Source organism: Delphinapterus leucas, chromosome 13, assembly GCF_059928025.1.
Source record: "Delphinapterus leucas isolate spDelLeu-1000000601 "Yukka" chromosome 13, BTC_Dleu_Yukka2, whole genome shotgun sequence".
Lineage (NCBI taxonomy): Eukaryota > Metazoa > Chordata > Mammalia > Artiodactyla > Monodontidae > Delphinapterus > Delphinapterus leucas.
This window is the reverse complement of record NC_143141.1, coordinates 60,126,649-60,141,267: the sequence shown is the minus strand read 5'-3', so window position 1 is coordinate 60,141,267 and position 14,619 is coordinate 60,126,649. Positions and strand designations below refer to the sequence as shown.

Below are 14,619 nucleotides of genomic sequence, written 5' to 3'. Positions count from 1 at the left end.
GTCCAAGGCCTGTGAGCATTTCCAAGAAGGGATTGTGTACTCAACCAGATGACCATTTGGTTTTCAAGTATGTTTAGTGATGGAAGGAGTCATTCATTAAACACCAAAGAATAGTCAAGTTGATGAGATTTAACAACATTTGTAAAATATCATTTGGTGTAGGTCCAGTAAAGTGACAGTAAATAAACCTATCAGTGTATTTCTATATTCAACATTTTTTCCTGTTTCATTCCAGATGGCACCTTCCTGGCTGTGGGATCTCATGACAACTTTATTTACCTCTATGTAGTCTCAGAAAATGGAAGAAAGTATAGCAGACATGGAAAGTGCACTGTAAGTAGTGAATCAGTCTATAAAATTGTTGGAAAATTTTATTTCTGTAAAAAGAGAGTTAAATGTTTACATTGATGTATCACCTTTAAACTTGGCAGATTTAAAATTTAATCTCTATCTTTGAAACTGAAATTACCTGACAGTAGAATCTTGCAGTTCCCTGTATGCTCTAGAAAGGTTTCTCCTTTGATGAGAGTTTAATATTGTTACCTCTCTCTCTCTCTCTGACTACTAGTTTTAATGCAGTTTCTTAAATCAAAGCTATTTTCTTAGGAAATCCTTAGAAAATAATGCTTTTTTAAAATGGAGTGAGTCAGAAATGGAAGGGTATCTCTAACATTTTAATCTTAATGTCCCATGATCCTGCCCATCCTTGACACTCTGCAATTTCCTAGGTGACCTCTCTAGCACTAAACATAATTTATATGGAGGTTTGTCTGTATTAAGAGAATTAATAGAAGCATATTTCCTTTAATTTACTGCATTTCTGATTGATTAGTTTATCATTTTAAGATGAAGATTAGATTCAATTCTAGACATAGTACTTAGCTTATGGCTGGCAGTCTGCTAACTAGGGGAATGTTCTAGGCCCTGGGGATATGCATAAGATTTGCTCATGGTCCTCAAAAAGTACGCATTCAAGCTGAGAACGGGATGAGAGAGGCAGGAAGTATAGCATAGTGGCTAAGGGCATGAACTTGGGATCAGACTACCTGGATTTTAACTCTTGTTTCACCACCCACAAATGTGACCTTGGGCAAGTTATTTAAACCTTCTACTTCAGTCTTCTCATCTGTAAAGTGAAGATAGTAGTACTTTCTACTTCACTGGATTAAAACAAGTTAAGGCATATAAAATACTTACAATAGTGCTTGGCAAATAAAAAGTACTCAGTATTTGTTAACTATGAATTTATAGAAAATGAGGTAGTTGGTATCTATGTTACCAGTCAATTTAGGATTAGCAAATTACTTGATGAATTAGTGGCACAGATCCTTTAACAGTCTTTTTTTTTTAATATTTATTTTATTTTTTATGGCTGCATCGGGTCTTGGTTGCAGTGCGTGGGCTTCTCTCTAGTTGTGGTGCGCGGGCTTCTCTCTAGTTGTGGCACGTGGGCTCTGTAGTTACGGCACATGGGCTCTGTAGTTGTGGCACATGGGCTTAGTTGCCCCGCAGCATGTGAGATCTTAGTTCCCCTACCAGGGATTGAACCAGCATCCCCTGCATTGGAAGATGGATTCTTAACCACTGGACCACCAGGGAAATCCCCCTTTAACAGTCTTTATCACAAAAGAGTTTTAGGGGAATGAATAAAAGAATGAATTTTTAAAAGTATATACATAAGTAAAACCCAGGCCATTTTCTATTCAGAGAAGAGACTTACTGCTTTTTTTTTTGTTTATTTGCTTTTTGCTTTTTTTGGGGGGGATGGGGCGTATTTTGTACCATGTGCTAAAACCAGCGTATAAACTGATCTACAAGCAACTTTATAGTTTTATAATTTATCCAAAATATTTTCATTTACTTTGACAAAAATTATGAATCAATATCCATTAATTTATTTAAATACATCTTTTAATCGATTTATTATCTTAATACTTGGGAATAGTAGTATAATAGTGCCTCATTGTACAGCATGATCAAATGAAATATTCCACTGAAAGGAATTTTCAGATTACTTAAGTTTACCCTACCAGGCACCAAATTTTTCTTAATTATTTTTTACCCCAACCTTTTAAAAAAGTCCGTGTCTTAATAAACAGAGTATTATCAAATATAATTTAATCTTGTGGGATCATAAAATTTTACAGGTCGCACTGTAGCACTTAACTTAGATCTCATTTTATGGATGAAGAAACTGAGTTTCGGAGAAGATAAATGGCTTGTCCTTGGTCGCATCTTGACATAGTGGCAGGTCTGGGGCCTGAACCCTGTTCTCCTCACTCTTAGTAGAGCAGACTTCCCGAGGTACAAAAAGGCCCCAGAGCTTTCAGTGTGTAGGTCAGTGTACTGTGCTTTCCGAGTACAGCAGCTGATGCAGAAAGGGAGGGGCAGCCTTGGACGCTGGATAATGCGACGACCTTGGAGGTGTTGAGAGCTGCCAAGTTTATCAGTGGCGTGACACTTTGCCCTCTCCACTTAGGCAGCTTTTATCTTTAGAGCATATGAAGTATTATTTTGAAATATCTTCAGGAACTGTTAAAGCTTATAGTACTCTTTGAGGCTATAATGAAAGGCTCAGCCACTCTGCTTTTCTAATTATCTTCTGTCCTGTGCTTTGCTTCCAGCTCTCACTTCTTGCTGTCTGCTTCCACCAGCTGGTCTTATAGTCTCATGTTAACTCCTTTTATCTGTTGTCTGCTATGATATAGGACAGAAAAAACTGGGTTAATGCTGGCTCTGCTGCTTACTAGTTTGCAACTTTAGGCAAGTTAACTTCTCTGAGTCTTAATTTTATTATCTTAAAACTGGAGATTATAATAGTTCCTACTTTCATAGGATTGTTGTAAAGATTAAAATGTGGCAACTAGACCTACTCTCAGAGTTCCAAATACAAATGCTGTTTTCTCTTTTGTTTCCAATATTTCCTGTTACTAGTTAACATTTAAGTGACCCTATAGCTTCAGAAACATACTGGGCTTAGAACTTTAGGAAGTGTCCCTCTAATAAATCGTAACCAAGCAGTTGAAACTGTCCCTGAGTGCCAACATAATAGCTCTGTGTTTGACTCCAGTTCCTGTATACCTTTAACACTGCTACTCAAAGATCTTAGCCCAGGAGATGGAGTGTAATGAAGTTGTAGTGATATACTAAAAAAGCATTACAGAGTCTGTTAGAATAGGCAAGAAGTGCTGGTAAAATAAGTGTTTTTTGGTCAGGATTTTGGTGAATGAAAATATATATAAGAAAGAGAAGAGTAAAAGACTTTTAAAACTGTCTACCTAGAAATCTCCAAGAAAATTACCCATAAAACTAATGCAGTACGTATTTCAATATTACCATGACAGTTAGGAATTATATTGCAATACTTGGTGGCTTCAACAAATGAGGGACGTGTTCCCATTTAAAAGAAGTCATCAGGGACTCAGGGTCCTTCTTTCTTTCTACTCCATCATCCTCAATAAGGTGCTGCTGGAATTCCAGTCATCCCGTCCTAGTTCTAGGGGGACAGAGCAAGGGGGAGAAAGACACTCTTCCTCCTAAGTCGATTTTTAAAGTTTTCCTGGAAGCCCCACTCAGTGACTTCTGCCACCCATAGCTGCAAAAGAGATTAGGAAATAACAGTGTTTTAGCTGGGCACTTAAGAGAATGTGGAATGGATAAACTATGCTCTACAAATCTACAGTCTAAAGATTGGATTGGATAGGCTACACTCTACAGTCTGCACTCTAAAGGTCAGCTTTCTCTCACACCAGCAAAGCACGTCAAAAATGTGATGGGAAAAAAATCCTAATTGCAGTAGTAACAAAAACTGTAGATGCTTTGAGAATAGACCTAGCAAGAAAAGCACAGGAAGCTATGTGAAACATGGCTGAAACACAAACTAAGAAATGAAAAAATAGACACAACATATTTCTAGAAGAAAAGACTTCATAAACATGTCTGTTCTCTACAAACTATTCTCTAAATTTGATGCACAATATTTATGAGCTTGATAAAATGGTTCTAAAGTTCATCTGAAATTTTCCTCATACCACGAAACTATCACAGTTGGCTGGGAATAGGCAGATAGACTAATGGAACAGAAAAGAGAGTCCAAAAACAAATCTCTGTTTATATGGAAATTTAGGTATTTCAAATCAGTAGAGAGACAGTGGACTCTTCTCAGCCTGCATTGTCCAGCATCACAGCTACTAACCACAACTTTGTTTACGAAATTAAATACAATTCAGTTTCCTGGGAGCACTGGCCACATTTTGAGTACTCAGAAGCCACAGGTGGCTAGTTACTTCTGCATTGGACTGTGCAGGTACACAGTTTCATCACTGCAGAAAGGTCCATTGGATGTCACTGCCCTAGAGGGTGAGGGGACACCTGGATACCTACTTAGGAAAAAAGTTAGTGCCCTAACTCAAGGCTTCCGGTACTTGTTTGAAAACTCCTCAGGTAATATTAATATACAGCCACGGTTGCAAACCACTGATGCAGATGACAACCTTCCATGTGATTAACGAAGATTCAGCTGAGATATTTCTTATTTTTCCAGAGTTATTCTTAGGCACCATCACTTGTGATTGTTACTGTGGTTACACCATTCAGCTGCTTAAAGGCAGTGATGAAAGTATCAGCTTAAGAGTACTCTGTTTCTGTTCAGCGAGGTGTACTTTTTGCTCCCAACTGTGTCTGTGCCTGTGGGGTGACGTTTGAGGGTGTTTTCCCCTAAGTCTTGTATGTGCCTTGTGTGGCCTGAGAGTTGGGTGAGACAAGGGTCCTCTGAGGTGGTCTGGGAAGGCAGCACCATAGACTCCCGACAGACAGTTGCATCTGCTCTTTTCTTTGCTTGTTTATTGGACTCCACATCAGCGAAAAAATACTCACTTCGTTTTCCAATATAAATTGATAACTTTCCCCAAGGTCTTTTCTAAATTTGGGGGCTTTTCCTACTCGAGTCCTTTTTGAGAATACTTTATATTGATTTACCACCTAAATATGTTGTGTCCAACACAGATACGAATTACATGCATGTTATGTATCCATACGTCGCTTTTGATGCTTTTCTAAATAATACTATTAAAGTATTTTCACAAAGATTCAAACACTTTGACATGATTAATCTGGTTAAATCCTTCATTCATGTAGCACCAGTTTTCTTATCTTAGAAGCCTGGCTTCTCTGGATTCCAGAGCCAGGCATCAGATCCATGAACACTATGGAAAAGATCTGTGTGAACCCCACCCTCCTGCCATATTCAGAAAATACCCAAGAACCACATGTGTCTTTCTGGCATTGAAATTGATTTCTTGTTAAGTTGGGAGGTCTCCCACATGCCTAGCAAGTGACTCCCAACCTGTTTGCTGACATACCAGCTAATCTCCAGTGACTTCAGGAAGCTTTACAGGTCACAAATTCACATAATTTAAATTCATTTAAGTGTATAAATGTGGGTATTTGCCATGCAGCACTTTTGTGGAGATATAGCTCCAGAGAGGTTTTAGGATATGTCATTTGACTTCAGAAGGCTACTGGAATAATTAAAATACTTTGTGAAAATCATTGAAAACTACACCTAAGGTATTTTGAATTTATTAACTTTAAAAATAAAAACCATGGGCTTCCCTGGTGGCGCAGTGGTTGAGAGTCCACCTGCCGATGCAGGGGACACGGGTTCGTGCCCCGGCCCGGGAAGATCCCACATGCCGCGGAGCGGCTGGGCCCGTGAGCCATGGCCGCTGAGCCTGCACGTCTGGAGCCTGTGCTCCGCAACGGGAGAGGCCACAACGGTGAGAGGCCCGCGTACCGCAAAAAAAATAAAATAAAAACCATGTGAGCAGAAAGCTAGTAATTCAAAATGTACAATTGAAATTAAATGTTTTAATACAGAGTGTAGGAGATAAAAGTGATTTTTGAGGCTCTGTCAGCTTTGGTGTAAACTGTAAGACCTGTGTGATTTATCTGCAGTTTATTGGAAATAATCAAATTACACGTGAAGCCAACAAAATATGGCATTTGGTAATTTTTTTGTTCGAATTCCTGGTGTTAGTAAAAACCTAGGCAGAAAAAGATCCCTGTCTTCTTGTTTGAGGAGTCAGATGATTATTGGATCCAGCTGTTTGGAGGGAGTGTGATGTTGGATAACTTTTCCCAAAAAATATTCTTTGGAGATAGTTTTTTAGACCTCCATGTGCCATGGGTACTGAAGAAGCAGCCCAGGAAAACTGTACTTTTTGTACACAACATGGAACCAATACTTCATTATCAAAAAGGAAGTCACTCTAATTAGGGACACTAGTGACTTGAAATAAGGCCCGAGGTTGTGGTATCTGTTTCAGTGTCTTTTAAGAGACTGTCTTTCTTGCAAGTGTAGCACAGGTAGTACTTGGTGCTGGTATCAAAATGGAGAGACCAGCAGGATACTCGCAGGTTCCAAGTGCCTACCGTTTCCACTGTGGTCAGATCTCTTCAGTTCCACAGTTCTAGCTCCCAACAAGATAGTGTGAAAAAGAACCAAAGACCTGTTCTGAGCCCTGTTCAGTTCCAGAGGCCGTGGTACTGCTCTCTCTACTTCAGGAATTCCCAGTGAATGGCTACGCAGAAGACAGTACTGGCTACTATGAGACTATCATTCAGAACTCTAAACGCTTTCTAATAGTTGATGTGTTACTTCCTAGGGACATTCCAGCTATATCACACACCTTGACTGGTCTCCAGACAACAAGTACATAATGTCTAACTCGGGAGACTATGAGATTCTGTACTGTAAGTATGAATGATTACATACGGCCGAGATGTGTCTGTCAGGGGCAGTAAAGAGCAGGCTGCATGGAATCTGAATTGTGCAGCCACTGCACACTGGCCCCTCTAACCTGAAGAAGCATGTGCTACTTGGAGCTGGCTAAGGAATGAGAATCTCAAAGTAATGAGTTCACTTGAATGTCATGAGAAATTATTCAGGGGGACTGATCCTGCTCGGAATGGTTCTGTATTTAACAACTTTCCCTGGAGGCAGGAAGGAGTACAATGGATGGGCATTTATGCTTTTTAAAGAAAAAACAACTTCAGTGGGAAACAGTTTATAGTTTTATAAACCGTGTTAAACACTTTCTTTTCAAGTGTGTCTTAACATTTTCAGTGTATGGATTATAAATACAAGTAAACGTGGCTAGTTTGAGTCAAGATGCATTTTCAAATACATTTGTACACTAGCACTGTGATTATACGTCCTGTTTCTAAATTTAAAGGGGACATTCCAAATGGCTGCAAACTAATCAGGAATCGATCAGATTGTAAGGACATCGATTGGACAACATACACCTGTGTGCTAGGCTTTCAAGTCTTTGGTAAGGACATTGCACTTGATGGGAAAAGGCGATTTGTGGTGTTTTTATGTATAATACTTAAATTTCTAAATGAAAAATAGTCTACATGTGTTTTTTTAATTTATTTTTGAAGTATAGTTGAATTACAATGTTGTGTTCATTTCTGCTGTACAGCAAAGTGATTCAGTTATACATACATATACATACTTTTTCATATTCTTTTCCTTTATGGTTTATCACAGGACATTGAATATAGTTCCCTGTGCTATAGGACCCTGTAGTTTATCCATTCTGTATATACCAGTTTGCATCTGCTAACCCCAAACTTCCAATCCAACCCTCCCCCACCCTCCTCCCCCTTGGCAACCACCAGTCTGTTCTCTATGTCCCTCATTCTGTTTCTTTTTTTTTTTTAATAAAGATGCAGAGTGTATTTTTTAAAAATATCTTTATTGGAGTATAACTGCTTTACAGTGGTGTGTTAGTTTCTGCTGTATAACAAAGTGAATCAGTTATACATATATCCCCATATCTCCTCCCTCTTGCGTCTCCCTCCCACCCTCCCTATCCCACCCCTCTAGGTGGTCACAAAGCACCGAGCTGATCTCCCTGTGCTATGCAGCTGCTTCCCACTAGCTATCTACCTGACGTTTGGTAGTGTGTATATGTCCATGCCACTCTCTCACTTCTGTTTCATAGATAAGTTCATTTGTGTCCTATTTTAGATTCCACATATAAGTGATATTATATAGTATGTCTTTCTGACTCACTTCACTTAGTACTCTTTAGTGTTACCACTATTAATGCACAGTTCAGAGAAACTGAATGTATTTACGATTGAACCAATATGAGGTTTATTCTCTGCACAATTCAGCAGACTTTTGGTCCCCAATAAATATGAAAGACAATTAAAAAGGAAAGGCATTTACATAATAGTATAGATTGCCTTTCACAATTTTTTCCTGCAAGTGAAAATTGAAGCTTCCAAATTTGTAAAGGCATTTTCAAAATGACAGCTTTATCGAGACACCACCCACATACCACATGACCCACCTGTTTAAAGGGCACAGTTCGGTGCTGGTAGCACATTCATAGGATTGTGCACCCGTCTTCACTACCTAATTTTAGAACATTTTCATTACCCCAAAAAGAAACTCTGCCCATTAGCAGTCACTCTCTCCCTCCTCCTTCCACAACCTCCCAGCAACCACTGATCTTCTTTCTTTTTCTAATGATTTGCATGTTCAGGACAGTTCATATAAATGGAATCATGTACTATGTGATCCATCGAAACTGACTTCTGTCCTTTAGCACAGGTGTTGAAGGTTCATCATGTTGTAGCAGGTATCAGTACTTCACTTTACGGCTGTACCACATTCAGTTCATCATCAGTTGATGGGCACCTAGGTTGTTTCCACTTATTATAAATAATGCTGCTATGAACGGTTTTCGTGTAGACGTGTTTTCATTCTCCTGGGTTATACCTAGGAGTGGAATTGCAGGGTCAAATGGTAACTCTGTGTTTAACCTTTTGAGGAACTGCCAGACTGTTTTCCTAAGTGACTGCACCATTTACACTGCCACCAGCAGTGTACGAGGGTTCTGTTTCTCCACATCATTGTCAACAGTTGTTATTCTTCTGCATGTGGGTGTCCAGTTATCCCAGTACCATACTGACATATAAAGGCATTTTCAGTAGACATTATTTAAAGATAAAATGTGGAGATCATTCCTAATCTCATGTTTTGGACATTTCTAGAAATCTGTCCTTTGACAGTTTTCTCAGTCTTTGCCAATCTGTAGGAATCCTTCTGAGAAAGTTAGGATTAGAAAGAGATGTTATACTCAGTAATTAGAATATTGGATATGGATGTGGCACCAGTACCTAAAGCAATTCCCAAAATATTAGGTATTTTTCCATTAACAGTGTATCTCTGCCTTCTGAAAAGTTGGACTCTCTCCTGCACTCTGATGGTAGATCTGAACATTTCTTTATGCTGTGTGCATTAGAAAAATAATCCATTATGGGTACTCGTCCTAAATACAACTGCTGCTGAGATGAAGAAGCCTACCAGGCTTGGAAGAAATTAAAACAAAATAACCCTGACTAGTCCATAAACAAATTCATTATTCTGGGTGAAGCTGAAGCAGTGGCCAATAGCTAGTAACTTACCTTGTTATTTTAGTGAAACAATATTTAATTTACTTATTAAGAGATGTCAGTCAAGAAGTGTTTCATCTTTAGTGAATTTACAAAAAAAAAATTGTTCTCTAGAGCAGTACTGAACTACAGGAGGCCAGCATCTCAACTGTTATATATTGTATGTTTTTAGTCTAGTAGAGGTTTGTGCTGATTATGTTGAACATGATCACCAGTGCCTCATAATGATTCAGAATAATTAAATTTGCTGTGTCAACCTTTGGACATAAGTAATGGTTTATGGAGACTTCTACGGATAACATGATAGACTAGTGGATGGCCTATACATTTCCATTAAGAATCTCTATGAGGTTTTTTTAAGTGCCTGCCTGAAAGGGAGCAGAGTCCACTTTGAAGAATTAGTGCTATGGCATTGTTTCTGCACTGTGCTACAGAAATAACTGAGAATTTCCCCTCCAACTGGAAACTTTAAACAGGAGGAGCTTATGGTCAAGGTGAGACAAGCTAAAACTAAAATTATTTATTAGCACCACCTGCTGGTTACTAGTGAGTATTTTTGAGTCTTAAAGTTTAAAGTCTTAAATTTTCCATCTTGAGGTTATTTCAGTCTCTTTATTATTCGGTTTTGGATAAAATCTCATCATTTGAATGAAGTATTGAGCCACTAAGAAATCTTTAAGGGAAATTTAGCAGCTAAGAGTTTGAACACGGATGAAAATTAAGATTCTAAAATAAACACACGTAGCATGGCAGTTGTATTTTTCAGGCTAATTTTTCTACACACCCCCCCCCCGCCATGTTTCCATATCAAAGGTGTCTGGCCAGAAGGATCTGATGGGACAGATATCAATGCACTGGTGCGATCCCACAATAGAAAGGTGATAGCTGTTGCTGATGACTTTTGCAAAGTCCACCTGTTTCAGTATCCCTGCTCCAAAGCAAAGGTAAAATCAACTTAATGAAAACTAGTGTTATAGGGCCTTTTGTTTGGGGATAATTTTTGTTTGGGAATATATTGTGTCAATGGTGGGAAAATATTCATAGGGTTACTAATTACTGTCTGTGATACTACAGTGCATGGGGGGAGGGAACAGGGTCATCTGTAAGCATCCAAGCAGGCAGTGCTTGTCTTATCCTTCCTCATTAAGGTAAAGGAGAAGACAGAGAAGCGACTTGATGTTTTATTCATTTTTGTTTATTGTCCTTTTTTTTTTTTTTTTGATACCTTGGTAGTTTTGTTTTTGTTTTTTTTTTTTTTTGCGGTACTCGGGCCTCTCACTGTTGTGGCCTCTCCCGTTGCGGAGTACAGGCTCCTGACGCGCAGGCTCAGCGGCCATGGCTCACGGGCCCAGCCGCTCCGCGGCATGTGGGATCTTCCCAGACCGGGGCACGAACCCGTGTCCCCTGCATCGGCAGGCGGACTCTCAACCACTGCGCCACCAGGGAAGCCCGATACCTTGGTAGTTTTAAATTTCTTCTAAACATATTAAAATATTTTATTTTTGGTACATGATCAACATTATGACTACTAAATCGTCTCTAATCTTTCCAACCTAGTAAATTCTCCCCTACCATCTCAGTAGAATAGTCACTAAACTCTAACAAGTATGCAGAAGAGACATTTATTTTTTTACAGTCTGAAAGTACAGCTGTCCAGTTACTGTTTCTCCCACATAAATAGGTATTAAAAAGAAAATTACTGCTAGCTTTATTCCTCAGTGACTTGTGGTTTTGATCTGAATTACCTGTTTCACAAACTGAATGACCTCCCTAACCTAGTCACCTCCATTGCTGTAAGTAGGCATGTGAAGAATGAGTTTAATTTTCCTATCTGATTTATTTCGTGTAGGCTCCCAGTCACAAGTACAGTGCCCACAGCAGCCATGTCACCAATGTCAGTTTTACTCATAATGACAGTCACCTGATTTCAACTGGTGGAAAAGACATGAGCATCATTCAGTGGAAACTTGTGGAAAAGTTATCTTTGCCTCAAAATGAGGTTGTAGCAGATACTGCGCTCACCAAAGCCCCCATCTCTTCCATTGAAAGTGTCGTGCAGCCCGATGCTCCCACACCACCTCCTTCCCAGCCCTTAAATGAGACAGCTGAAGAAGAAAGCAGGATAAGCAGTTCTCCCACACTTCTGGAGAACAGCCTGGAACAGACTGTGGGGCCCAGCGAAGACCACAGTGAGGAGCAGAGTGAGGGGGGCAGCGAAGACCTCGGTGAGCCTGTTTATGAAGAGCCAGCCCATGAGATGAGTGATGAGCAGAGCGAAGGCGCTCTTCCCGGGGACCAGCAAGACCCTTCACCCCTGTCCTAACACCGGGACTTCCGAGTGACTCACTTTTTTCCTCCAACTGCATGATGTGGTCTTGTGATAAAAGTTTCAGATAACAGGCCAGGAAGTGATGGAGAATCACTATTGATGGAGATTTTGGTTTCCACGTAATCTGTTTTCAATAGTCTTATCTTCCGTCTCTTAAATGCAGTCGACCTAAAGGTTCGGTTTGATGTGTGTTGAAAATTAACCAAACTTAATAGTAGGAAAAGACTGAAACATTAATTGTGTCTCAGAAATTACTGTGTACGTGAGTGGTATGATGTTAATACTGGAAACAAAAACAGCGGTTGTATAGATTTTAAATAAACCCCTCATTATCTGAGCAGGTTTTCTTCAGGAACAAGCAGAGGCATCACAACACTGTTACTCATCTGCTGGCTCAGACTGTGCTACTTTTTTTTCTGATGCTGAAAATCAGAAAAACAAAACAAAAACCAAAAAAAACCCTCTTACTGAGATTCCCCCCCACCCCAAATGTCTAGTGGAAATTTTTTAGTTAAGAAAAACTTCACTGGTGCCATGAGCAGTGGTGTTGCCTTCTTAAATAATAACACCCTTTTCTTACGTAGCCAGCAGATGTCCAGATGTGCCTGTTAGTCTACCATGTAGGTGCTGCCTTTTCTAAGTCAGAGTCCCTTAATTTCCTGTGTGCAAATCTATTTTATCTTAGAACTAAGAAAGCAGTGGTTTGTTAAAGAGCTTTTAATGTATATTAAACCATTGATACTCCGAAGTAATGGATTCCTCCAAGGATTCCTTTACTGGCCTAAACATTTTCAAATGTTTGGCATTCAAGTGAATGAACAGAAGAAACCGCACGCCTATAAAATTAAACTTGGCTAATCTTAGCTTAACCTTCATCATAATTTGCTCCTTCAATAACAGAAATATTAATAAAGTTTAAATGATTGAATTGGTGCTTGAAATTCACTGGTTTAGGTGTAATTTTTATACAGATTATTGAGGGATGAAATACTCAACAAATTGCAAATTCTTTTTTATATAAGTGTGAATAATAGTCACAGGCATTTTTTGTAAATTGCGTACTAACAGACCTGCTATACACAGTGATCTTTCTCTGGTGGCGTTGCTGTAAGCCTTGCAGTTCTGGTGTGGCTGTCCTCTGCTGTTTGGGGGCAGTGCACGCGTCAATGCATCGGATAGTTGTTTTTTTAAGTTTTGTCAGATGATTGTTTTTCTTAAGTATGTGTTTCCTATTTTCAAAATAATTACTGACAAATATGCATTTCCTATATATTTGTTTATACTTTGATTATAAAAAAAGACTTATTTTTTAACTTGCAATGTTTTGATATCTTTTTTTTTTTTTTTTTTTTTTTGGTTAGATCATGTTTAGAAACTTTGGATGCGTTCAAAAGTCTTAAGTATGCAAGTGTTTACGTGACTGTGCCATTCCAAAGTGCATCAGAACTGTCATTCCCTTCTACTGTCTTCTCAGGAGTAATACAAATCAGGTATTTCATCATCATTTGGTAATACACAAACTTCAGTGAACTCCCAAGGACACTCACGACATTTGTATTCACATGCTGTATGTAAGGGTGTGGGTATGTGTGAAGGGGTGAGTGTAGACACTCACTCTGTGTATCTCTATATAAGAAGACATACACCACACTGAAAATACTCAGTGTGTTATCTCTGTGTATAGATATATGCCCATGTATTTCTCTTTCCTTTTGTTTACAACTGTTCAAAAAAAAAAAAAACCTCAAAGTAGTTCTCTTCAGAAGAAGGGAGGTAGACTCCAAGCAACCCATCATTTTTCAGTATGTTTGTACCTAATTATCAGAGAGCAGCAGTAGTATCAGGCATATATATTTGCCTATTAGCTGTGGTGACTGAATCATCAGGTCAGCATGTGCTATATACCCTGCAAGAAAAATACTATGAGATGAACAAGTAATTCTAGGAGAAGAAAAAGCATTTCGTTAAGTACCCGGGGGATACCACTCTCCATGATAAGCAGGGAGTTTATCTGGGGACATCAGTCACCTTTGGGGTTGCTGTGTACCATGAAATTTATATTCGTGATATCTTGGGTGGTAGTTTCAAAAGACACTACTAATACGCAGAAAGCGTTCCAGCTCTCTATTGCTGGCGACTACTGTTTAACAGTCAATTAAATCTGTGATAATGGTTGGAAGTGGGTGGGATTATGAAATTGTAGATGTTTTTAGAAAAACTTGTGAATGAAAATGAATCCAAGTGTTTCATGTGAAGATGTTGAGCCATTTCTATCATGCATTCTTGTCTTATGGCAGAAGACTCTGAAGATTAAAAAATAAAATGTTTCATTTGTCTCTCTAAATGTGTCGAGTCTTTTTTCATTTATGCTGCTCGTTTCCGTGACTGTCCAGTCATCAGAAGACATGACAGTTCAGGACACATTTACCAGCTGACCACTGCCACTGCTATGGATACAGCTATTCTGGAGTGACAGACTCCATCTCATAATGTTTGTTAGAGGAAATTACTTCTGATTTATGCTTCCATTTAATAGGGGATAGCTTTGTTTTAATTTATTTCAGGTCTACACTCTCTCCAGTGTTTGTTAGGTAATCCTGGTGATCCTGGTTACCTGCCTGACCCGCCTCCACTGCCTGCCTCCCCGGTGTAGCCTGCCAGAAGCCCTTGAACTCAGCGTCCCGCTTTCGCCATCTCTCCCGTGTTGCTTAGTGACACATCCTCTGTACACCGCAACCATAAATTAGCTGCTACAAATTTTTCTTTATGAAGCGTTAGACTAAGAGGATCCCATACATTCCCAGGTTTACGGTCAT

At 39.2% G+C, this 14,619-nt stretch overlaps 2 protein-coding genes across 11 annotated transcripts in view; one reads left to right on the top strand and one right to left on the bottom strand.

Annotated features, from left to right (window-relative positions):
• EML4 (EMAP like 4) overlaps window positions 1–14,147 on the top strand; it is a 155,182-nt gene extending 141,035 nt beyond the window's left edge. For 8 of the 10 annotated variants that reach the window (XM_089923231.1, XM_089923233.1, XM_089923226.1 and 5 more), the window contains 5 exons: window positions 236–333; window positions 6,666–6,753; window positions 7,236–7,334; window positions 10,288–10,418; window positions 11,324–14,147. In XM_089923231.1, the coding sequence (XP_089779357.1) occupies window positions 236–333; window positions 6,666–6,753; window positions 7,236–7,334; window positions 10,288–10,418; window positions 11,324–11,797 (890 nt within the window). In that variant the 3' untranslated portion in view covers window positions 11,798–14,147. The remainder of the gene's footprint in view (window positions 1–235; window positions 334–6,665; window positions 6,754–7,235; window positions 7,335–10,287; window positions 10,419–11,323) is intronic. The other 2 variants (XM_089923230.1, XM_089923232.1) reach the window with 2 other exon arrangements.
• The window catches only part of LOC149747767 (uncharacterized), a 135,708-nt gene that overhangs the window by 105,168 nt on the left and 15,921 nt on the right, over window positions 1–14,619 (bottom strand). The window lies entirely within an intron of this gene.